This window comes from Leptonychotes weddellii, chromosome 8 (assembly GCF_054177405.1).
Source record: "Leptonychotes weddellii isolate Sample4059 chromosome 8, ASM5417740v2, whole genome shotgun sequence".
NCBI lineage: Eukaryota > Metazoa > Chordata > Mammalia > Carnivora > Phocidae > Leptonychotes > Leptonychotes weddellii.
Genome location: NC_138376.1, coordinates 104269916 through 104295173, shown reverse-complemented (window position 1 = coordinate 104295173; position 25258 = coordinate 104269916). Strand labels below are relative to the sequence as shown.

The window sequence follows — 25258 nt, the reverse complement described above, 5'->3', positions numbered from 1 at the left end:
TCGATCCCAGGACCCTGGGATCATGACCTGAGCCGAAGGCAGACGCTTAACAACTGAGCCACCCAGGCACCCGAGAGTAAGTATGGTTTAAAGAGATGCTTGTAGGTGACAAGTTGATAAGAGTGAACTTGTGATGGTTAATTTTAAGTGTCAACTGGCCTCATATTTGGTAAAACATTATTCTGTATGTCTCTATGAAGGTGCTTTTGGATGAGTTTAACCTTTAAATCAAGAGATTAAGTGAAGTAGATTGCCCTCTCTAATATGCGTGGGCCTCATCCAATCAATCAAAGGCCTAAATAGAACTGAAAGGCTGACCTTCAAGTAAATAAGGGAATTCCTCCTGCCTGACTGCCATTGAGCTGGCCCATCAGCTTTCTCCTGCCATCAGACTCAGGTTCAAACATCAGCTCTTTGGGGTCTCCAGCTTACCATCCTTTGTGCTAAAACTACACCATCAACCCTCCTGGTTCTTGGGCTTTTGGACTCAAACTGGAACTGGAACTATGCCATTAGCTCTCCTAGATCCCCAGCTTACTGACAGCAGATTTTGGAACTTGTTGGCCTCCATAATCGCATAAGCCAATTCCTTATATATATTTTAAAAAAACAACAGAATACATATATTGTACAATCTCATATATATCCTACTGATTCTGTTTCTTTGTAGAACCCTAATACATGGAGTTGCGGGGCTGGTTAATTCAGTAGCACAAAAGTATTAGGGAGAAGATTCTGCCACCTTCTCATTCTACCATCTTAACATCTTGCTTATCATCTTATGCTGGTTCCTCTCATGGCCCCAGTGGCTGCAAAAGCTATAGACATCACTTCTTCATCCAGCCACATTGAGAGTCAGAATAATGTTACTAGTTTTTTTTTTAAAGCTTTTATTTATTTATTTATTTATTTGTCAGAGATATAAAGAGAGAAAGCGAGAGAGGGCACAAGCAGGGGGAGTGGCAGACAGAGGGAGAAGCAGGCTCCCCTCTGAGCAAGGAGCCCGATGCGGTACTAGAGCCCAGGACCCTGGGATCATGACCCAAGCCGAAGGCAGACGCTTAACCGACTGAGCCACCTGGGCATCCCAATGTTACTGTTTTTTAACATGTTTCTTTTTAAAAGCAAGTCTTTGGGAGAAATAACCCTAGGAGATTTCCCCTCATCAAAGGATGAAATGAAAATTGGCCAGAAAGATCACATGCCTCTTAATACAGTCTCTAGAGAACAGAATAAAATTACAATGACTGGCTAAGAGTAGTCAGATTTATCCCCTTGAGACAAGGGATCTGAGTGACTTTCCCTGAGCCAATGGCTACACAGCAGGTGAACAACTGAGCAAGTTTTAACAGCAAGAAAGATGGGGAAAATAAACTTGAAAGCAAATACCAGGATCTGCTCTAAGTATCCCGCCATAGGATAGCTCCATTTCCATGTATACGGGAAGTTTGAAATTTATTTCCTAATGGTTCTGAACCTCAAAATCAGATTTTCCCACTAAGTGATTAAGAGCTGATAGAGTCCACAGCTCAGCTGTATAGAGTCTCCACCCACCCCTTCAAGTTTGAAGCACTCACTTCACCAGCTATTGGGACTATTGGCACCTTCAGCTTTTATCTGATTCCTCCTTGGGAACTGACTTCAGCTGAAGAAAGAACCCTTATTCATTAGGTTGCACTGGGGTGGAAATAGAAGACTGGCCCATCCAGGAAAAGAAAGGAGCAGCCCCCTTAGCCTCAGTGCTAAGGTCATCCCAGCTTCAGACTTCCCTATAGCATTGGTTGAGGTCTTTATTATGACAGCATTTTAGTTCAGTCTCTCCTTTCACCCAATCCTGCTTTCTTCACTCACCTCCTTCCACCCCACCCCAGGTATAGATGCCAAGAGCCCTCCCAAATAAATTTCCCATATACAAATCTCAGAGTCTGTTTTAGGGAAAATCCAACCCGCTCAGCAGCAGACCACAGAGGGGACTGGGCCACAGTAGATAGGATATTCAGGTATGCTCCACTAGTGAAGACTATGTTCTGACATCTTCTCCAGAGCAGGAATTGTATCTGTGGTGAAATACATTACAATGTCTGTAATTTCTGTTTGTCTTAATTGGTATATAAAAGATCATTTTTTTCCTAATCTAGATGTAGAGATAGATACACTTTTAAAAAATGTCTAAAAAAATCACACAAGTAGGTTTCTAAAGAAAAGCTTTAAGCAAAGGATTTGCAAATGCTATTATTTTCTCCCTTTGTGCTGATATCTTTCATAAAAAGGCATGGCCATCTTTGCATAAATTGCTTTAAAAACAGTGATCAAAATACATTAGATTCATCTGTCCCCATCAGAAGGAAACATCATTATTAGGCAGTACCTAGGATTTCAGAACCCATTTGGAGATTTTTCAAAGGATCTCCCATAAATAACACCTAAAATGTACAAGGCACAGTCTTGGAGATACTAAAAAGAGTAAGATATACTGCCTTAAGGAGCTTATACCCTAGTGGAATAGACAAGGAAGCGGAAAAAATGTAGTGTGAAAAGTGCATTAAGGGTGAGGGTATTATGAGATGACCAGGTATGTCACCTCATTCAGCCTACAGAATAGGAGAGGCTTACCAGAAATAAGTCAGAAGTGCACTTAGCAGAAGGTACACTTGCAAGGAGGAAAAGAGTTCCTGGAAGAGAGGAACATACACATAGGCCCACATATAAGACCAAACAGGAATCATTCTAAAAACTGAAGTATTATTACCATATTCCCAGTACCCAGAAACAGTGCCTGACAAATGCTGAATCCTTAATCAATATTTGCTAAGTAGATGAATGAATAAATGGAGTAGTTGCACTCAGCTGACACATGGAGTGTAAGGAAGGAAAGGGGTAAGAAATGATGTTGGAAGGGTACATAGGCATCAGATTATGGAGCGTCTTCCTAATACGTCAACTTAGAGGGTTTAAACTTTATTCTGGAAGATATAGAAAATTTAAAATTTCAAGCATGGTGGCCATGGGCAGAGTTGCTGACAATCATGCACAGGATAGCTTTACAGGCACAACTAAGGTAGGTAGGTAAAGAAACCATCACAGGAATGCAGGCAAGAAGTAGCAGGGGCTTGAGAAAGGTGACAGAAACAGGGAAATCATAAAAATCAATGAATCATGGAGATATTTTCGAAGTACTATGAACAAGACTCGGGTAACATTTTCGATGTGGGTCTTTGGTGAGATACAAACACCATTTGCTTCGAAAAATCCTAGGAATTTTATTGGCCTTTTAGTGTCCACCATGCAATGTGAGTTAGTCAGTTGTCCTAATTGATCCTGTCTCTAAAAGAGAAACCTTCACCAAGTCGATATAATCCCGAATAGTACCATATGTTCTCTGGTTTTCTCTGTTCTAACCCCTTCCATTTCCATGGTAACCCATATAATAAAGGTAAAAGAAAGAAAGATTTCTGGTGTCTATGTTTTTCAGGGCTCTTGTTTTTCTTTGATGCTTCAGAAAGTAGTCCTTGGCACCAAATTTTAATTATTCTGAAGAAATAACAAGTCAACTAAATATTACCAAGAGGGAAAGATATATTTCGTACCTTTCTTAATCTATATTCTTCTTCAAAGGAAGCCATAGCTAAACCCAAACTCAGATATTTATAGACCTTCAAATGTTCCCAAGAATGATAAGCTGGGATTTACAAAAGCAACAGGAAACCAGGCTGGCCACTCAATGTTATGCCACCTTGAAGAGATGATCACAGATAGTAAAGACAATGGAGGAGGGAAAAAAGTAAAAGTTTTGTTCTCTTCCAAGTTCACTCCGGTTGTCTGGTTTCAATATTAGATCTTCTTATGAGTAATACCAGCCCTCTATAGTCAGTCTCAGGAATCTGCAAACTTAATTTTTTGATACTTCTACATAATGTCATTTATCAATAAGTTTGAGATGGAGTAGAAGACAATAATTTCAAAGAAATGTATGATATGAACTAGAATAAAGTATCACCATTATTTTAGTCACATATTACCCACTTTTCTCACAGATAGGTTCACAGTAAAATGGATAGTGAAGGAGGAAGAATAAAAACATTTCAACCCTAGTCCGAAGGCTATCTTATATATGTTAATATTTTCATTCCCATTTGTTAAAAATGTATATTAAGTGAGGTTGAAACATCTGGGGGTATCAGGCACCAGGTAGCATTATTAAGCAGAAGTGTGTCACATCCATTCAAAGCAGTGAGATCTGCCCAGCAGCATCAGGTTGGACCCTATAGCATTTCTTCCACATACCCTGCTTCCAATTGCCTTGTCTACCTTGCTGATTCCTATTATTTGGATCCAATTTGGGGTTTCTAGTGTCTTTTCTATTTGACCCTTGGCATTGCTCTTTCAATAACACAGTAATTGCCTCTGAAACTACTACATTGCTACCTTCCCCTTACATTAAGTTTGAAGACACCAGCTGATCTCCAGGATTGACTGCTATGTGCCCAGTGTCTGGTGTTGCTATAGTTTTTACAGTACATGATATTAGGATTCATCAATGAGCCATGGAAAATATACACATTAAGACTGGGCATTCAAAACTGGATTGTGATGAGGGTTACCCAATGTACAAATTTGCTAAAAATCATTAAACTATACACTGAGAATGGGCTAATCTTATGATATGTAAATTATACCTCAGTAAAGCATGAAAGAAAAAGTTTGATCAGATAATGGAAGTAGGTAGCACAAGTTTGGACTGACACTGAACCCAACCAAAAAACAGGTTATTAGAGGGTGCTATCATCATGACAAGGGCTGACCACACAGAAAAATCAGTTCACTGGGGCAAATCATAGGATCTGCTAGCTACATCAGTTCCCAGTCACAGGAAGATTGGGGAATTACTAAAAACCCAGTAAAAGATAGCATTGTTGTTGGTGTTGGTGATTCATCATAGTTACCATTGGGATCCCAAGATCAGGTCCCAGTTGCTGAGAAGAGCATTGCAACAAGGAATTTACATTTGTCAATTTGAGCTTTAGTATGCAAAACAACTCTGTTTAATTTAAGGACACACAAAAAAATGATTTATTACAAAGGTATGAGGTCATTTATAGAGCCGAACAATAAAGCACCAAAAGAACGGGGACAGGGCTGGCAGCCTTGCGCGGCCCTCAGTTCCATGGCAAGACTGGGCTGTGGTGCTCATCTAAGGTCTTGAGTTCGAGTACCTAATGCACTCGGTGACCATTCCCCACAACTGGTCCCAGGACACAGAGGACATGAGCATTGGCCACTGGAGCTTCACGCTGCAGCACCGCCCTGAGATCTTCATGTCCAGGGCAGCAGTAGCCATGGCAGAGCTGCCACAAAGCCGTCCCTATAACCCAGGCCCCAAGCCGGCAGTGACTTCTACCTGTGCTGCCTCTGCAAGAAGCGCATGTTGGTGGACCCTGGGTTCCAGAGGCGTGGCATGACGCCACTGCAGCTGCCACACGTGTGCACGCTTGGGTTCCAAGCACAAATATCAAGATCGAGTTCACTGCCCTGTCCAGCGAGAAGAGCAGGAGAAGGCCACCCAAGTCCCCGAGTACCTGGTGAGGCCGGAGCAGGCCCATGTCTCCTCCTCCGCCATGGATGTTCCAGACAAAGTGGCTCACCTCGTCCACCCCCACCCCTCCCAAGGGGGAACCACCAGTGCTGCAAACTGGCCCAGCCAGCCCCTGGTGAGCACGGTCTTGGGGTACAAAAGGGGACATGTAATACCATCTGACTTTAATTTCATGACCCACAACTCAACAGCCAAAAAATGAAAAGGAAGCTTCTGGTAGAGACAGCCTAAAGGATGATGCAAAGTCCTTATTCCTACACATAATTAATCATACAAGCAATTACAGTGTCTGCTGATAAACCACTCACTCTAAATGGAATTTATATGCACATCATTAAAAACGATCCATACTACAATGGCAGGCCGAATTCAATTGACCACCATGTCTCTCTGAATTGTCTTTGCATCGAAGTACCACGTTCCCAGGAAGAACCAGGCAAAGGTTCATTCTGGGGGATAGATCCTACCTCTGAAAGCAAATTAATAGAGTGGGCTTTTAGGACAGGACAGTCTAGGGCGTGCCTTGCTTCGGAATCCCTCTGGGACCCCTCCTCCAGCCTCTCCCAACCCCGCTGGAGCCGGTCTGCTCGGTCCTGTGGCGCCCAGACCCCTGAGAGCCAGTGGGGGGAAGGTTCACCGGATCCTGGAACCAGAGCCCGGTGCCTCACAGCGCGAACCGGCCGCGGTCCAGGAGGCCCGGGCTGCCCAGAGCGCACCCAGCTCGGCCCTGTCTAGTCGGCCCGTTTTAGCAGCCCTGCAGCGGCAGCAGCTGCCCAGGCCCAAGCCCTGTCACCTACACCTTCGCCGCCCCTGTGACCACCTCGACGCCCCAGCAGCTAGTCATGCAGACGGTTCACGCCGCCCACCGGATCCGTGCGGTGCCCGTCCCCAGCGTGGCCGGCCTGGCCCCAGCGAACACCGTCGCCCGGCAGGCCGCGGTCACTCAGGCGGCCATGCTGGCCCCTCCTAAGCCAAGGCCTCAAGATCTGTGTGGAGATCTCAAAGTAAAAGTAAAGGAGAACCTATTCCTGTGATTAGCGGGGCCCCACTAGGCGCCGCTAGCCGGGTCATTCAGATGGGACAGACCACCCCGTCCAGATGGTCGCCACAGTACAACAGGCACCTCCAGGTGGGCGCCAGCCACCAGTAAAAACTGTACAGCAAAACGGGACTCACGTGGTGCCAGTCGGCGTCGCGGGCCACGGCCAGGTGAACGAGGCGGTGCGAGTGGTCTGACCGGCTGGCGACGCGCGGGCGTCGGCGTCCCTGCCCACGAAGTGCGGCGGCGGCGACCAGTCGGCGCGGCGGGAGCAGAGCCGAAGCGGGTCGGGAGTGCAGGCGGCGAGAGCTGCGTCCTCGCCCTGCGCGCGGGAACGCGGCCGGCAGCCACGAGCGAGGCTCCACGTCCCGCACGAGCCGCTGGGAGAGCTTTTCTTACTCGGAGGTCCACTCTGTGGTGCGGGAACGAGACGCCGCCTCTCACCCACGCTCCCAGCGCATTCTCTCCGCTTCACCTCGGCACTGGAGACACGAAACGCGGGGGGCCTTCAGTTAAAGACAGAAGTCACACCAGCGCAAAGCCCCGCGCGAGGAAACCTGCTTCAGACAGTGCCTCCCCACCGCGCGCTCAGCTTTCAGCTCCGAGGAAAGGTGTGCCCTTCCGGGTCCTTGCGAGGCCGCGGGACGCCTAGAGCGAGCGGACCTGACAGGACCTTGGCCGGGGCCACCCCGCCACCTTCAAGGGGACCCCGGGGACCGGACACTATGTAAAACAGTATTTTGTTGTTCACATGTGGAATTGGAATATTTTGAAGTGTACTTTCTTTTTTTACAAAATAGGTGTGTCTTTGACATTTCAGATCACTCCATTTCTACTCTGGACATTTTAGAATCACCCAGCACCTTTCGCGTGGATTTCATTTGGGAAAAAGAAACAGCGCAGTTTTGTTTCCAGCCTATGGCACAGTTTACTTGTGTCTGTCCAGTTAAAGTTCATGTGGAGGTGTTTGATGACATCTGCAAGGTTTGCCCGTTAGATCAGGTGCCTGATGCATTCAACGCACCTCCATTTCAGTGTGTAGGATTGGCCCGACAGACTGGACAGACTGACTGACCACTGCTGTTACCGCGAGGAAAAGAGCTGCTGGACTCACCAGAGCTGCGCTCGACTGTTTCTCTTTCCAGCTCCTCTTCAGAGTTCGTTTCTTTGTGTTGACTTTGTCCCTGGCAAAATTTTCCACTCTAAGTAGAACAAGTTTCCTAAGGATTGTGTATGTTTAAAACAACAGAACTGTTACTAATTGATTTGGGAAAAAAAGATTCAATCTTTTACCACACACCCTTTGCAAAATCTCTCCATGGCATGCTTGCGACTCAGTGTCACTGGTTCTAGGCATCCTCCAGTCCAACCACATGTCTACCGCTTGATGTTGTGGTTTGCCCAGCTGACAGGGAGCCCCATGCTGGGGTGTAACAGAAGCTGTGTTTTAACAGGAGGGTCTTGGATGCAAGTGCCCTGCAATTAAGCATTGGAAATATCCAAGTCCTTTTCTGATTTGTAATAGGAAATTCCCCTCCATCTTTCAGAACTGAACCAGTCCTAAGGCTGACTTCTGTCCTACAGAAAATAAAATCCAGAGGAAAGGAACAAAGGTGAGAGAATGAGCAGTAGGGGCCCCTTCAGGCTCCAGTCCATGCTACCCTGGAAGAAAACAGCTGGCCTTTCCAGACTGTTCCATGGGGTCAGTTGTGCAAATAGAAAGAAAGCCTTGGCCTTATTGTGAATTTCTAAATGTCATCAACATAACATAACTTACTCAAATGTAGTTATTTTGGTATCTAATGGTTATAAAGAAAACACACACACCACACACATATATAGATATGTATATACATACCTATAATATATATGAGTATATACACAAACTCAATAAAGAGGACAGAAAGTAGACCATCAGCAGACAAAAAATGCCATCAATTTCTTAAAGAGAATAGCAGTTAGGAGATTGAGATAGTGAGTTGAAATGGGGTCTTCCAAAAGATATGTCCCATGTCCTAATCCCCAGAACCTGTAAATGTTACGCTATTTGGAAAAAGGGTATTTGCATGCAATTAAGGATCTTGTGATAAGGAGATCATCCTTGATTTTCTAGGTAAGTCCTAAACCCAATGACCTTGTAAGAGGGAGATTACACAAACAGGAGAGAAGATAGCCTTATGAAGGCAGAAGCAGAGACTGGAATGATGTGATTACAAGCCAAGGAATGCCAACATGCACCAGTAGCTGGACACGGCAAGGATCAGATTCTCCCCCAGAGCCTCTGGAGTGAGTGTGGCCCAGCCAACACCTTGGTTTTAGAGTTCTGGCCTCCAGAACTGTGAAATAAATTCCTTTTGTTTTAAGCTACCAAGTGTGTATAAATTTGTTATAATAGCTATAAGAAATTAATGCAAGTGGTTTCTAAAGAAGCTAAGAAAATTGGCCTTGCAGAAATACAGAAAAGCTCAGAAAACACTAATTGGAAGCAAGGAATGGAATATGAAGTTTAATGAGGGAATTTATTGAAGGTGAATGAAAGTTATAATTATCCCTCAGACTACTTCCTCATCCCAACAAGCAGAATATCCAGCAGCCAGGTATTTACCACTCTAGCAAAAAAATGAGAGATTCTTCTCTATAGAAACTTCCCTGTTGAGAGAAGCAGGGTGGCTGACGTGGCTGCTCCCCCGAACACCCTAAAAAAAGGTCAATTAGCTGGCAAGCCCAGCCCACAACCATGGAGCTCTCAATCAGCTTTTCATTGCTTTATTTTTAAATGAATAACAAATAAGGAAGGAAATCCAGAATAAAGAGAGGCCAGAGCTAAACTGGGAATGGGTGGAGAGGGTGGGGTCCAGAAAAAGTTGAAATAATTCAAAGAACAGGAGCGAAGCAAGAAAGAGAAGGCACTACTTATTGAATAGACTCAGATATATACCAGTGATTAATTTAGTGCCTCTCAGCTCCAAACTCCTCCATCCCTCTCTTCCCTCGGGATTCTGGTAGTGGGCTCTTGCAGTCAACATTTGCGCGTAGCTCGCTGACTGGATGGAGGCTCTGCCAATAGCGGGCACTGAGGAGGCACTAGGAGGTCAGGAGAGGAGGAGGTACTTTTTGTTCTGGTGTTCTTTTTCCTTCGGGGTCCAGCAGAGGTCCTGCCTTCGTTTACCTTAGCAGCAGGGGTGGGTGCCCTGGTGGCAACCATGCCCACTCCTCAGTGTCTGAATCTCCCCACTCAGAGCCACCTCGCCAGAGGTTCCAAGTTCCTTCCTTATTCACTTTTCCCTCAACCTTGGGAGTAGTAGTTGTTCTCTACAGGTACTCCCTCTCTATACTTTAGAGTTCTCTTTCAGCCTTTTTAGTAAATACATCTTTTCCTTAGTTCACAATTGTGGAATTGGATACAATTTCTGGACACGAGAGACTCCATTTTGAAGTGCCACTTTTCTTTCTAACTAATGAACTTTTGAACTGAGCCGTATACGGTTATTGTTATACAAGCAGTTGCTCATAAAATCCAACAGAACAACTAGCATTTGAACCATAAAACTGTTGATATGAACTTTATGAGGAGAAAAGTTAACTAATACATACCAGGAATAGCTTTGTGTGATAGCACCAATAAAATAATCAGATAGGAATCAAAAGTGGTTCAATCGGTCAGCACCAAATTAGCAGCGTTTTTGGTTTTTTTCTTCTCTTCTTTATCTAAATCATGTAATCCCCGCCCCTTCCTTCTCATAAACCTTCTCTGCATATGAGCCAGACACTTTTCTAGGTACTCCAGAATCTGTGCTCTGCAAATCACAACTCTGAGACCCCAAAAAGGCTTTTGTTCTTTTTCAGTTTGCCTCCTTGTCTCGGTTGACACAATGTACTTGGTTCACAATTATTTTCTCTAATTGGTGTGGTAATTTTTGTTCCCTGACCAGACCCTGACTAACACAATAGTCAATAAGAGTTTGAATCTTTAAAATCCTGTAAAACTTAACACTAGAGATTAGGCAAAACTCTCAGATTGCTAAAGTAAAATTTTCAAGAGATGCTTAGAAGACCAAATTGAGAAAATCTCCCAGAAAATAGAACTAATTGAAAGATGGAAAATATTGGAGGTGAGATTGAGGTGAAAAGGGCGGAGAGGAAAAGAAGTGTAAGGTTGCCAATATCTTCATTTTCAAAAAATGGAGTGACGGAGATATTATATTGTTGACCAAAAATAAAGGGGTAACTATATTATTTAAAGTTGCAAAGATAACCAAGACAGAAATTAAATATAGTAATAGTAACACTTATTTAGTACCTTTTTTTAAAAAGATTTTATTTATTTATTTGACAGAGAGAGAGACATTGAGAGAGGGAACACAAGCAGAGGGAGTGGGAGAGGGAGAAGCAGACTCCCCGCTGAGGGGCTCGATCCCAGGACCCTGGGATCATGACCTGAGCCAAAGGCAGGTGCTTAACGACTGAGCCACCCAGGCGCCCCTTGTTTAGTGCTTTTAATGTATTGACCCATTTATCCTTGTAGAAATCCTCTAAGAATAGACTATTATTTATCCCCATTTTATAGATGAGGAAGAGGGTTCAGAGAGACTGCCTCACTTGCCTAACTAAGGTCACACAGCTGGTAAATGGCAGAAGTGGGATTCCAGAGTGCATGGTCTTATCCGTTGTACTCTACTGCCCCTTATACAACTTTATTGGGAAGAGCTGGGTAAGGAATGTAGAAGGTGATGTAAATGACTTAATTCATCTTTTAGCAGTAGATAAAGGCACTTCCTAAAACTAATGAATTAAGCAATAGTGTTAGGAGATAGAGAGGTAAGCACCAAAAGAAACAAAAACAGAAACTGTTTAGAGGGATTTACAGTAGTCCTCCTTTATCCATGGGGAATATGTTCAACGACTCCTAGGGGGATGACTGAAACTGCAGATAGTACCAAACCCAATATATACTGTTTTTTTTCCTATATGTGCACACCTATGAAAATGTTTAGGTTATAAGTTAGGCACGCTAAGAGATTAACAACAATAACAAATAATAAAATAGAACAATTATTCTGTAATAAAAGTTATGTGAATGTGGTCTCTCTCTCAAAATATCTATTGTACTGTACTCACCCTTTATGCGATAATGTGAGATGATAAAATGCTTATGTGCACAGATGATGTGAGGCAAATGACACAGACATTACAAGGTAGAGTTAGGCTACTATTGACCTTCTGCTGATTCGTCATAAGGAGGATCATTTGCTTTCAAACTCTGGCTGCCTATGGGTAGATGAAACCCTGGATAACAAAACTGGGGAGCAGGGAGAATTGCTGTACTCTTAAGAACAGTACTTTGGGAAGAAGTGGTGAACCTCGGATTTGTCATTTTCCCTCATAAGTATCTTTCTGTGTTATTAATGTCTTAAATAATAATTTATTTCAAACATTTTAAGAGACATAAAATTATAAATTATCTCAGGTATGGAGAGAAAAAAATGGGACCATGAAGCTAAATTATACACACAAATTATGTATTTTTTAATTTGACATGCTGATTATGTAAAGATAATCTTAAATGTGAAAACAAGGGAAGTCCTTTCTCGCTTGTGGTGGAGATATCTAACCTGAGTCCCTCAGAGAAGGAGGCCTGGCAATTACTCACAGTAGGGCTTGGGAAGCCTTTATTTTCACATTTTGTAAGAGAGATGAAGCTAGCTCTCAATCTCATAAACAGATATCATTTGAATAAGATGAAAATTTGAGCATTAATAGGCACAAAAGACTTACAACGCAGAAAAGGGAATGAATGTCTGATATGTACCTTTTGCCCAACCACAGGACCTCACGTCATAGACAAAAGATGAGCTGTCTAGAGAGTGGTCTCCAGAGAGTGGATTCTTGGAAGTGTTGCCAGACAGGGTCTGGTGGTACGAGCACCATTCTGTACTGTATTTATTAATTTAGAAACTACATTTTTCAGCCCTGGTGTCAAATACGTCACAAGTTATTATAAATTCCAAGTAGTATATTAAGCATCAGTAAATTAAATGGCTTGGATAACAAATGGGTACATAATAAGATGTAATAAGGCCGTACCTTTAAACTGGGATCTTGCTGACACTGGTAATGACAAATGCTGTTTTGCTGCCATCTAGTGTTCATTGCTTTAGAGATCTAAATTGAGCATAGGCGGAATTTTTTGTTTCTTACCTTATATCTGAAACAGTTCTTGTTTTTCATGGGGCCTTCTGAGACCCAAATTAAAACACTTTTCCTGACAAAACAATATTCATATATATACAACAAATCTATAAATAGCCTTATAGTTTGTAGGAAATTCCATGAATTCTGATCTAACCCACATCTATAGGTTCATCAAGTTTTCTTGCAAGTCACTTCATAGAAAGTTTATAAGGAAGGCTCATTATTTCAGTAAGTCATCTGCTAAATTTGAATGGCAGTCACTATTACAAGGTAATTACTATTAACTCATGAATACCCTGCAGCATATATTAAGAGTTGAGAGAGAAGAAATTCTTTTTTACCCAATATTTCAAAGAGATACACTGCGGGGGAAAAAAAATTCTGAAAATCAGCTAGAAATGCCAACTAAATTGCATTTTTGAGTTCTCATCAAAGTAAAGGAAGTTCCCACGGGCCCAAGGAGAAAGAAAAGTGAAACAAGAATGGTAAGCAGGGACTACTTAGTGGTGATCCTACACTAGAGGTATTTGCTGATTCCTTAAATGTAGTTCTGGAGTGGAAGGACTTCCCAAAACATAAGATATGAGGTCTTGTTCAGTGTGGGAATTAAGATTTTTGCATAAAACTGGGACCCTCAAGAGACAACACCAGCAAAGGGAGACAAGGAGGCTTGAATGTCGGAGCTATAGTTTGAGTAGAAAAAAAATTTCCCAGGGTGCCTCGGTGGCTCAGTCAGTTAAGCAGCTGCGTTCAGCTCAGGTCATGATCCCAGTATCCTGGGATTGAGTCTGGCATCAGGCTCCCTGCTTAGCAGGGAGCCTGCTTCTCCCTCTGCCTGCCTCTCTGCCTACTAGTGCTTCTATCTCTCTGTCAAATAAATAAATAAATAATCTTAAAAAAAAAGAAAAGAAAAAGAAAAAAATTTCCCCTCTGAATTATAAACATAGCCTCTTTTATATAGGATTTAAATTCAAATCAATATTAACCTGAGAGGTTGTATATGGGGTATAAGAAATTGAGAAAAGTCAAAGAATACTCCAAGACTACTCCAAAAACTGGAGTTGCCATTATACAAAATGGAGAAAGCTTCAAGGGAGGGGTTGATCTTCAAGTGGGGAGTGAGAGTTTAGTAAGTCTGAGATGTGTATTTGACATCTAAGTGGAGGTATCTAAGTATGCAGTTGGATGTATGAGTCTGAAGTTCAGGAGTGAAGACTGGGCTGTGGAGATACCTCTGGGAGTAATCTGTATGACCATGGGACCACAGAGACTGGAAGAGATCACCAAGTAAGCACATGTGGATAGAGAAGAGGTCCAAGAGGTTAGCTCTGGGATATTCCAATATCAGAGGTCAAGGAAATAAACAAAAATTAGCAAAAGAGACCCAGAAGGAGGAAAAGAGGAAAACATGTAATCACTAGTTAACAAATAGAGTGAGAGAAGTTAATTAATTCAAAATAACACCAAAACTATATAAAATACTAAGGGATAAATTTAGTGATAATATGAGAGAATTATATGAAATCTCTCTTAATTAAAAAACTATCATATTTGGCATTTCTATTATAATTGATAAAGAAACTCTGGAATAAAAATGATATAGCATGAAGCCATTAAAATGAATGATATAGATGCATATTACTGACATAAAAAACCTTCTAGGATGGTAATACATGATAAAGACTAAAACAAGGCAGCAGGAAAAAAATCTATAGTATTGTCTTTTTAAATTTAGTATATTTAGTATATATATGAAGGAAAATCTGGAATAATGTATAAAAGGCTATTACCAGTGATTAACATATGGCAGAGTTTCAGTTTCTACAATACAAATGTCTAGAAGATTGATTGAATTTTTACTATGAGCACATATGAACATTATTTTTTTAAGATTTTTTTTATTATTTATCTATTTGAGAGAGAGTGAGGGAGGAGGGAGAGGGAGAAGCAGACTCCCCGCTGAGCAGGACCCTGGGATCATGACCTGAGCTGAAGGCAGACGCTTAACCGACTGAGCCACCCAGGTGCCCCTACATATGAATGTTATTAACAAGCTTAACATTTTTTTTTAAGATTTATTTATTTTAGAGAGAGAGCACGTGTGTGCACATGTGAGTGGGGGAGGGGCAGAGGGAGAGAATCCTCAAGCCAACTCCACGCTGAGCAGGGCTCCATCCCAGGACCCATGAGATCATGAGATCATGACCTGAGCCAGAACCAAGAGTCAGGTGCTTAACCCACTGAGCCAACCAGGTGCCCCAACAAGCTGAACATTTCAATGAAGTTTATATGGCATATATAATAGCATGGAAATGAAAGTATAACATAATGTTAATTCAAGGAAGCAGAAATAAGTATCTTACATACAATATGACCAAAATTAAAGTATGCATAGAAAACGGACTGAAAACAAAATTGCTTTAAAAAGCTCATTGATATTCTTTTTAGGAAGTAGTACTGAATATTTTTTCCTTTTTCCTGTGGTTCTGTGTCTTTCAAATTCTATATAAGTTTTCCTACTTTTGTTTTGCCTGCTTATTACAAAAATTTCCAAACACACAAAAAGTATAATAAAATGCCAGGTACCTATTAGCCAGCTTCAATGACCATCAAAATTTAGGTATATATGTGTTATCTTCCCCCACGTGGTTTTCTTTTTTTATTATTTTCTGGACTATTTTAAAGCAAATTTCAGACATCGTGTCATCATATTCTATGGACTTAAGAAAGGTTTATTCTTATATAATCACAATGCCATTATTTCCTTTATACAGAAAGAAATAAAAATTCCTTTAATATCATCTAATAATTAGCCCATACTGAAAAATCTCTGATTGTCTGAAACGTCTTTATACAGTTTGTTCTGAGTGAAAATCCAAACAGTTCCAATTTTTGCATTCTGTTGTACATCTAGCACAATACCAGCAGTGTTACAGGCTAAATTTTGGCCTCCCAAAATGCATATGTTGAAATCCTAACCCCCAGTACTTCGGAATGTGACTATATTTGGACATAAGATTTTTAAAGAGGTAATTACACTGAAATTAGGTCATTAGGGTGGGCCCTAATCCACTATAACTGATGCCCTTCTAAGAAGTGAAGATTAGGACTCAGGTACAGTGAGAAGACTATGTGCAGACACGAGGACAAGGCAGCCATCTATAAGCCAAGGAGAGAGGCCTCAGAAGAAACTAACCCTGCCAACATCTTGATCTTGGACTTCTAATCTCCAGAATTGTGAGAAAATACATTTCTGTTGTTTAAGTCAACCAGTCTATGGTACTTCATATGACAGACCTAGCAATGTAATACAGAGAGTAAAGCCAACATTTGTTTTGATTGGTTAATGTACATTTTGTTCAGGGGGATAAATATTTTGTCTATCAACCATATTTATGTTTTATTCAACAAATTCACTATTTTTTATTTATTAGATGTTTTGAATACTCTAAATTGATTTCATGAATGGTTGGCCAATTTTATTATTACTACCACTACTACTCTTAATTGCTTGTCTCTCCAAATACCACTAAAATGATCTCACTTTTGTACTCTGAGCTTATGAGAAGGAAAGCACCATATTTGCTTTCTCCAGTTTGAATGGGGCTCACTTATATTTTGCTATTTATTCAATTGCCTATTGGCTGTATCCCACTAAACTATCTTTCCTCTATACCAGCTCTTCCTACCTTTCCACTGTTAACTAGCCATTTTCCATCCTGTTACCTAAGCCAGAAACCTCAGTACCTTTAAAACATTTTTTATTATTTTAAAATAATTTTAAACTTACAGAAAAAAATTCTAAGAATAGTACAAAGAACTTCTATCTTTGCCCAAATTCTCCAATTGTTGACATACTACATTTGCTTTATCATTCTCTCTATATACATATTCATATTTTACTGACTTCCCTTATTTGTATATACTTTTTTCAGAACCATTTGAGTAAGTGGCAGACATGAAGCTTCATTATCTTTAAATATTTCAGTGTATTTTCTAGAAACAAAGGTAACCCCTACATTACCAGACTATAGTCATCAAAATCAGGAAATTCACTTTGTTAAAATGCCATCTAGTCCACAGACCCAATTCAAATTTTGTCAGTTGTCCCAATAATATCCTTAAAAGAAAAAGGATCCAATGCAGGGTCATATATTCCATTTAATTGTCATGTCTCTTTAGTCTCCTACAATCTGAAAAAGTTCTTTAGTTGTTCCTTTGTCTTTCATGACCTTGACAAACTTTTAAAGCATAAAGATCTATAATTTTGTACAATTTCCTTAATTTGAGGTTGTCTGATCCTCCCTCATGATTAGATTCTTCCTTATGCATTTTTGGCAGGAGTATCACAAGTGTGTTCTAATTGTCTCTTACCAGGTGGCATACAATGCTGATTTGTCATTTGTCCTATTACTGGGGATGGTAACTTTGCTCACCAGTGCCAGATTTCTGCACTGTCAAGTTTCTATTTTTCCCTTCATAATTAGTATTTGGCCAGGAGATACTTTGAGACTATAATGTTTCTCTTAAAACTTTCACCCTCTAGTTCTAGCATACATTGATGATTCTTGGCTGAATCCATTTTTATTACAATAGTTGCCAAATGGTGATATTTCTATCTATACATTCCTTCTACATTTATTAGTTAGGAATCTAATATAAGAAAGAGCATTTATTTATGCCCATTTAAAAAACATTCATGTATTTATTTCAGTATAGACTCAAGTATTCCTATTTTATTCAGCAGATCATAATCTATTATTATAGTGGTGCTCAGATTGACCCAGATGTGGCAAATGGAGGCTCTTTCAAGCTGGTTTCTGTGTCCCTTTCTTATGTTCCATCATTCTGTAAAAACTTCTTTAGTTTCTGGTGCAACAAGATTTTTCGGGCTCATGTACTTCCCCTGTTCCTGTTCTGAATCAGTCATTTCCCCAAGAGGCTCTAGTTCCTTTTAGTAGAAAATGGTGTTTAGAAACCAAGATCTAGGCAGTACCTGCTCATTGCTCCTTACATCTCTTTAGCAGAGGACGCTAGGGGAAAAACAAAATAGATGGAGTCAAAGTATAGACAACATTTGGGTTGAGATGTGGAGGTGTAGGAGTTTACAAAAAGAGATTTTTCAGAGAGAGGAGACAATATGTACAAGAAAGGGGACATGAGAGGTTATGGATTGTTTTGCATGGTACACATAATTCAGTATTGCTGAAGCATAACATTGAAAGGAGGCAATGAGAGAAGAAACTAGCCAGGCAGTTGGAGTGTCTTATATCCTAGGCAAAGTAACTAAATTTTCTTTTACAGATAATCCTTTGAAGAATTTTCAGGACAGTGACATTATCAGTCATTTACATTTTTAGTGAAGTCATTCTGGTAGCAGTATGGAGGATGGCATTCTGGAATCAAAACTGGAGTCAGGGGACTGGTAAAGAGGCCATCACACAGTAATGGAAGTAATGAAGGCTGGTATGAGGCAGCCGGAGTCAAGTTGGATAGGCTATATACTGGGGGTGTTAAAAGAGTAGAACGGACATAATTTGTTGTAAGAGGCATTTAGGATGCTCTACAGGTATTTACAACACTGGGAGGACGGTGGTGGCTTAAACCAAAACAGAAATCCAGAAACGGGAGTAGGTTCTAGGTGGAAAGTTGAACAGTTCGGTTTAAGATGCATTGGATTGATAATACGTCTCATGGAATTCTCATAGGATTTGGAGAAAGAAAATGAAATATGATGCTAATATAAATAGAAAAGCTGGCCTCTAAAGAAATATACATAACGCTCTCACTTTGCAAACTAAGCAACAGGTTATAGCGCGGTGTATGACTACAACTGCAGGAAATTCAAGAGTTGGGGGAGGGACCTGTCTAGTATTTTTCCATCCCTGGTGACTCAGAGCTAAAAATGGCGCCTGTGGCAGAAATTAGAAAGTGGGAGGAGGCACTGGGTGCGGGTTTTCATTTTCTTCTGTTTCAAACACATTAACGAGATAACTCAGTGCCACACGAATTATGAACATTTTTTCCCTTAAGGTTTGGTCTGTAGTACAACTCCATTCTCCGCGTTTAAAAGAATGTTTCATGTTGTGGGCGCGATCGCTTGGGCGGTGACGTGCCTGCTGCTTTGCCTCATTCATGTTTCTCGGCCTCGGCGGGTTTCACGACTGCCTCCCTGTCTCTGCCCCCTCTCGTTTTTTTTCCAGCGCTGGGTACAGTTCTGAGAGACAGAACGCTTTTTCGGGGGTGACGACCAGATGGGTTCAGACCCTACGCATTCGCAGGGCTCCTTGGCGCTTGGGGGCGAGAGATTCTTTCTTCGGAGGGCCGCGGCCTCGCGCTTTCTACACGGGCACGAGGAGTCCCGCGCGCGGCCGCCAGAGCGCGTGCCCGGCCCTAGTCTGAAGGCCCGCGGGCGGGGCGCGCGCACCACCTCCGCAGGCGCCGCACTGCAGGAGGAGCTCGAGGCCCTGGCGTAGGTGGCGCGGGGGCGGGGCCGCGGAGGGGCGTCGAGGCTGGGCAGCGGTCCAGACCGGGAGCTCGGGCCGCATCGGTTGTCGTGGGAACGGTGGCGTAGGCAGGCGCTGACGTCAGCGGGCGGCGCGCTGCCCGCACTGCGGCAGCCGGTCAGCTCTCAGAGCCGGAGAGGCTGGCGGCTAGGCTGACTACGCGGGTGCCTGGCTCCCGCCCCGCTCGGCGCGAGGAGCCGCTTCGCACAGTCCCGGCGTCGGATCGGGCGGGACTGACTGTCGGCCGCTGTGGGCTACGTTCTCCGTGAGTACGCTGCAGGCCTGCTGGTGGCGGGAGCCCGGGCCGGGAGCTTGGCGTGCCCCGGCCCTCTCAGAGGGGGCGGTGGCTTGGGGGACTGCTGGGGTCCGAGGGCGCGGGGGCGGTGCGCCGCGGGGTGGGGCGGGGGCTCGTACTGCGCCGCCGCAGGCTGACCCGCCGGGTGCCGCCGAGCGGTGGGATGTAATTTTTAATCACTACCTCTTAGTACTTTCCCGCTCCCTTCCCTGGGCTCCTGTCTCATGAGTGCTCAGCGCGGTGTCCAGATCCACCGTGGAGGGAATGCAGTCTTTGCCTTTCCCACTCCGGATTCTGGCTTAAAAGCATTTAACTCAGATACGCACTAAGTACGTTTATTTCCTTTTAGGGTGTCAACTTGGTGCTGAATCTCGAACCTGTGAAATGCCTTCTTAATTACATCCGAGAAAAGGTGATCAATGTGTTACGTTTATAAGGGTCATTTCGATATGTATACAAATAGGAAAAAAGTACACTATTTAGAATCGCTGCCAATGGCTGTGCTATATTTCAGCATTACTGTGGAAACATATGCTCACTGGAGTGTATGGCTTTTACTTTTTGAGAAAACGATGCTAACAATTTTTTCAGCTGTTGCATTAACTATTGCTCTTACTGCTTGGAGATTCAGGGAAAAGATTGCTCGTTCTGAGAACTCTGGGAAATTTCTAAAAATATTTGAAAAATCCAAATACCAAAATTTTTTAAAACCGTATTTAGAATCTTGTTTATATATGGAGAGTATCTTGATTTATCAGTTGAATTATGTTACAGGGTTTTTGTTAGTTTTTTTTTCCTATGCTATAAAATTCAGTTAAAGGGTGAATTATCCAAGCCTCTGCTTCTTCCCCCCTTGATCTTTAGACATTTATTGGCCGAAAATCAGATGTTTAAAGAAAAAGAAAAATGAAACGTAGTGCAGTTAATTTTACTATTATTTCTTAGCAGCTCCTATAAAAGGGTTTGTGAGGGAGAATCTTTAAAATAATGGTATATATGAGGGCGCCTGGGTGGCTCAGTCGTCTGGCTTCGGCTCAGGTCGTGATCCCAGGGTCCTGGGATCGAGTCCGCATCGGGCTCCCTGCTCCGCGGGAAGCCTGCTTCTCCCTCTCCCACTCCCACTGCTTGTGTTCCCTCTCTCGCTCTCTCTCTAATAAATAAATAAAATCTTTAAAAATAAAAAAAATAATGGTATATATGAGACTCAAGGATGTCATTTTAGGTTTGACATTTTTGCCAATGATGTTACTAATCAAATATTAGTCATTAATTCTATAATGTATTTGCTATGGGACACATTAATGTTTGGAAATGATTATTTCTGTAATGTGTTTGCTGTATTAAGTAGTATTAGTGTTTGTTCAACTGTGCATTGAACTACTGAGTAATAGTAAATAATGTGAATACGAAATTTACTTTATGTATTTTATTTATTGCACGCTTATTTTTAGTACTATAATAATAGACCTAAAGTAATTTTACTGAGCACCTACAGTGTGCCAGCCACTGTGCTGATCACTTTGCTTTTCGGTATTTCCTTTTCTCCCTACAATAAAGTAGGTACCATTTTAATTTCCTGGGTCATAGAACGTTTTACCAGGGTGAAAATAAAGGACGGAGGTAGAGAGGGAGGTATGAAGCTCAAGGCACTGTGGGAGCACAGAGAAGTATTTAACCACCCCTTAAGGTTAGAGTGCTCCCAGAGAAGATACCATCTGCATTTAGCGTTAAAGGATAGTTAGGAGTTTGTTGGAGTGACAGAAGAAGGGCATTTCTCAGGAGAGAGAGGAGTGTGTGTAATGGTACAAAGGCAAGAAGGCATTTGGCACAATTGAAGGCCTGTAAGTAGTTTCACATGGTTAGAATTCAGAATGTGTGTGGAAATGTGGCTGGAGAAGGAGTCATTTCATAAGTAGCCTTGAACCCCAATGGTAAGGACTTCCTATTTTTTCCAGTGGGTTATTAAAATGTAGTGAAGAGATTTAAACAAAGAAATGATACCATCGCGTTTGTATTTTAGGTAATTTCTTCTGCTTGCAATGAAGAGGATGATTTATTTTTTAAAAGGATAGGGTGATAGAAGCATGGAAACAGTCTTAAGAAAAAAAGTAAAATCTTTCCATAGTCTTTTTATCCCTCAAAGCTGCTGCATCATGTCACTGCCTTTGAGGGTGGGGGAAGACACTTGGAAGCAGATTTGTAGAAAGAATTATCCCCATGTTTCTTCTACAGGTCTCACCTTCCATTCATTTGTCCACCTGTGGCCACCAGATTTCTGCCCCTTCACAAACAGCTTTGCAAACATGTGACTTCCTGTCTGCACTGCAGATCCAGTGGACACTCTTCACAATTTGCAGCATGCTTGGTACCACACAGTGATAGAAAACTTCTTTGTTAAAACTCTTTTTCCTTGAGGGGCACCTGGGCAGCTCATTTGGTTAAGTGGCTGACTCTTGATTTCCACTTAGCTCATGATCTCAGGGTTGTAGGATCCAGCATGGAGCCTGCCTGAGATTCTCTCTCCCTCCCCTTCTCCCTCTGCCCCTCCCCCCACTCATACTCTCTCTGTCCCTCTCTAACAGCAACAACAAAAAAAACAAATAAACCTCTTTCCCTTGGTTATTTCTCTCCCCTAGCTTTCACCTATCTCTTTGATGTCTTTTTACTTTATTTTTGGGCTTCCGGAATTCTGTCTTTGGCACTTTTTCCCCTGAAAGCATCATAAATATAAAGCCTAGTTCTCAAATCTTCAGCCTAGTTCTCCGTGCTGGATTACTATATTCTATTGCCTACCAAATACAACCTGATTATACATACAAACATGTATTTATATATACAGTGATAATAGCTGTCATTTTCTAAGGGCTTGCCATGTTCTAGGCATTGTGCTAAGTGTTTTATTTGGATATTCTCATTTAATCTTTACCAAAACCTTATGAATGATTTAGTATTATAATTCCCTTTTGAAAGCTTAGGAAATTGAGGTCCAGAGATTAATTTACTGGCAGGTAGAACTGGGATTTGAATCTAGGGATCTGACAGTGAAGCCAATGCTTATAGCTGGTTAGTGCCCCTCAGATACCCAGCTCAATATGCCCCACTAAGCTCACTGAGTGTTCCCACAAGTATCTATTACCATCGTAACAGAAGTTTACTGGGGCATTATTTTAAATCATTTAACCCTTATAACAGCCTTTTGAATATGCACTGGTAGACTGATTTTACAGATGAGGAAACAAATGCCTAAGGTCACACAATTAACTATTTGAGACTAATTCTAAGACTTGGGTTTTAAACTTCTCCACTATACTTGTCCTGTATTCCAATAAATGCTACTACTGGGGGCCTAAGTATTCTACTTCCAGAAAATGAGAATCATCCTGGACTCTTTGTCCTGCCTTGTCAGTAGTTTTTACTTAATCTTTCTGAAATGTCTAGAATACCATAAATTTTTTGTTTAATGGAAAACAGGTCAAGCTGAATATACGTAAGCCTTTTCTTAATGGCTCATAGTCATGTAGTTCAGCTGTTTTCCTCTATATTGAATGGCCATGGAATATATAAATATTAAGTCATTATTTGCTTTATATTTTTCTTCTGCTTATGTGCTGTCAGGTTTTAATTACTGATGCACTTGCCTTTACATCTTCTCTCTTTTCTAATTTGGGGTAGATTGGAAAGTACGTGACCAAATTTATTAGATCTGTACCTATAGGAAGACTACATTTGGGCTCCCATCCATAAAGCATAGGAGTCTTTACTGTGTGAATTCAGTGATATCTATTTTGTTGGTGTACCAGAAAATTATTATATAAGTTAATCCACATAATCAGATATATGTGTATAATGATTTTTAACCTTTTTAGCATTTCTTCTCAGAAGTACCCATAATATTAGAGGAACATGAAGGTGCATCCCCAGGGATCTGGAGCTTTAACAGATAATTGCTCAGCCAACTCAAATTATGTTTTTCTTATTTTTTTTTTACAGTCTTCAGTTTTATTCTTAAAAATGTGTGAATATTGTGTTCTTATGTGGAAATTAATATGTTTGTTGTGGACATACACCCTCATCTTTAAGTAAAATTGGAAATTCAGGAATACATATACTGAGTTTATCCCTGGTTTTGATATATAATAATACATATCCAGATACTTATTTGAGAAAGATGGTACAAATGCTTGTGCTTAACCTTCTCTGTTGTTGCAACATTTTTAGTGGAAGGTACAAAAATGTTCAAATTCATTATCTGTAAATATGCTACCCACAAGCATACTTTACTAATATAATAGCGTATGCTCTTGGGAAAGTCAATTCTGGGGTGGAGTTTGTTTTCTTAAAAGTACATTGAAATGTTTATTTTTTACTTAAAACACTTTTAAAAGTGCTTTAACACATCAAGTACATATTAACTGCCTTTAAAGATTTTTAAAAAGTTTTTGTTTCAAATATATAAATATTTTATTCAAATATCCAGTTTTCTTTACTTTTTTTCAGACTCTAAACTGATCCCAATGTATTTAAGTCAAATGCATAAGACTGGATAAGAGAACTTAGCTTAATTGCTATAAACCTGATGAGGTAGTGGACAAATCATCACATAATCTTGTGTGAAAGATGTTTTGTAATTTTTATTTGCAAATTCCATACTACAAATAAACTCTCTTTGTTTTAATAGGATTCTGATTGAGTCATTGCTTTACATTACAGCTGGATGCTCTCCATAAAGCTGAGATATGCCCACTGGTAAGACTTTTATGAAATTTATATATGCCATACATTTTATTTGCTTATTTATTTTAAAGTTTGAATTATTTTAAGGGGTTCTTTGACCTATTAATGAATACATTAACCAAATATTACATTTAAATATTTAATAGTTTGGTATTCAATTTTCCATTTATTTTCTATTTATTTTATTTTTTTATTTCTTTTATTTTTTTATTTCTTTATCAATTTTATATTTAATGTTAGCTATTAAGGCTAGTATGTATTTAATGGATGGCAGTTTGGGACTCCACTGGAGCAGGTAAATAATCATTACAACATATGGTTAGTTTTTATTCTTTATCATCAAAATGGACAGTTTACTCTAAAGCAGGTATTGGCAAACTTTTTCCTAAAGGGAAAGCTCGTAAATATTTTAGGTTTATTCTCTGCTGTAACTGCTCATGTCTGCCATTGAAGCATAAAAGCATCCATAAGAATTCTTAACAGAGTGGGCATGGCTGTATTTCAATAAACTTTTAAGTATAAAAGTAGATGACTGTCCTGCAGGCAGTAATTTGCCAACATCTGCTCTGGGGCATTCATCCATTCATTCAGCATTTATTCAGCATTAAAACATGTTTATTAGTAGGTACTCTATGCTAGATCTCATGATGGTAGTATAGTATAGTGGGAGAGACAGAGATAATATATTTATTTGTGTAGATACACAAATAATTATATAGTTTCAAGCTGTGGTAGGTGGCTGTGAAGAAAAAGAACAGTCTGCTATGTGAGGAATGGGGAAATTTAGATGAGATTGTCAGGAAATGTTCCACTTTAGAGGCAACATTTGAATAGGCAGCTTAACACGAGTAGCTGAGAAGTTCTGTTTGAGAGATCCATTAGTCTTTACTGAGTTTTCT

At 41.0% G+C, this 25258-nt stretch overlaps 1 protein-coding gene and 1 pseudogene across 2 annotated transcripts in view; both read left to right on the top strand.

Annotated features, from left to right (window-relative positions):
- Positions 1–5216: 5216 nt before the first annotated feature.
- On the top strand, positions 5217–6829 carry LOC102749373 (forkhead box protein K2 pseudogene; annotated as a pseudogene).
- A 12581-nt stretch (positions 6830–19410) lies between these two features.
- AHI1 (Abelson helper integration site 1) overlaps positions 19411–25258 on the top strand; it is a 122575-nt gene continuing 116727 nt past the window's right edge. The window contains exons 1-3 of one of the 2 annotated variants that reach the window (XM_081829054.1): positions 19411–19595; positions 19975–20037; positions 24304–24371. In XM_081829054.1, coding sequence (XP_081685180.1) covers positions 24362–24371 — 10 coding nt within the window. In that variant the 5' untranslated portion in view covers positions 19411–19595; positions 19975–20037; positions 24304–24361. The remainder of the gene's footprint in view (positions 19596–19974; positions 20038–24303; positions 24372–25258) is intronic. The other variant, XM_081829053.1, reaches the window with a different exon arrangement.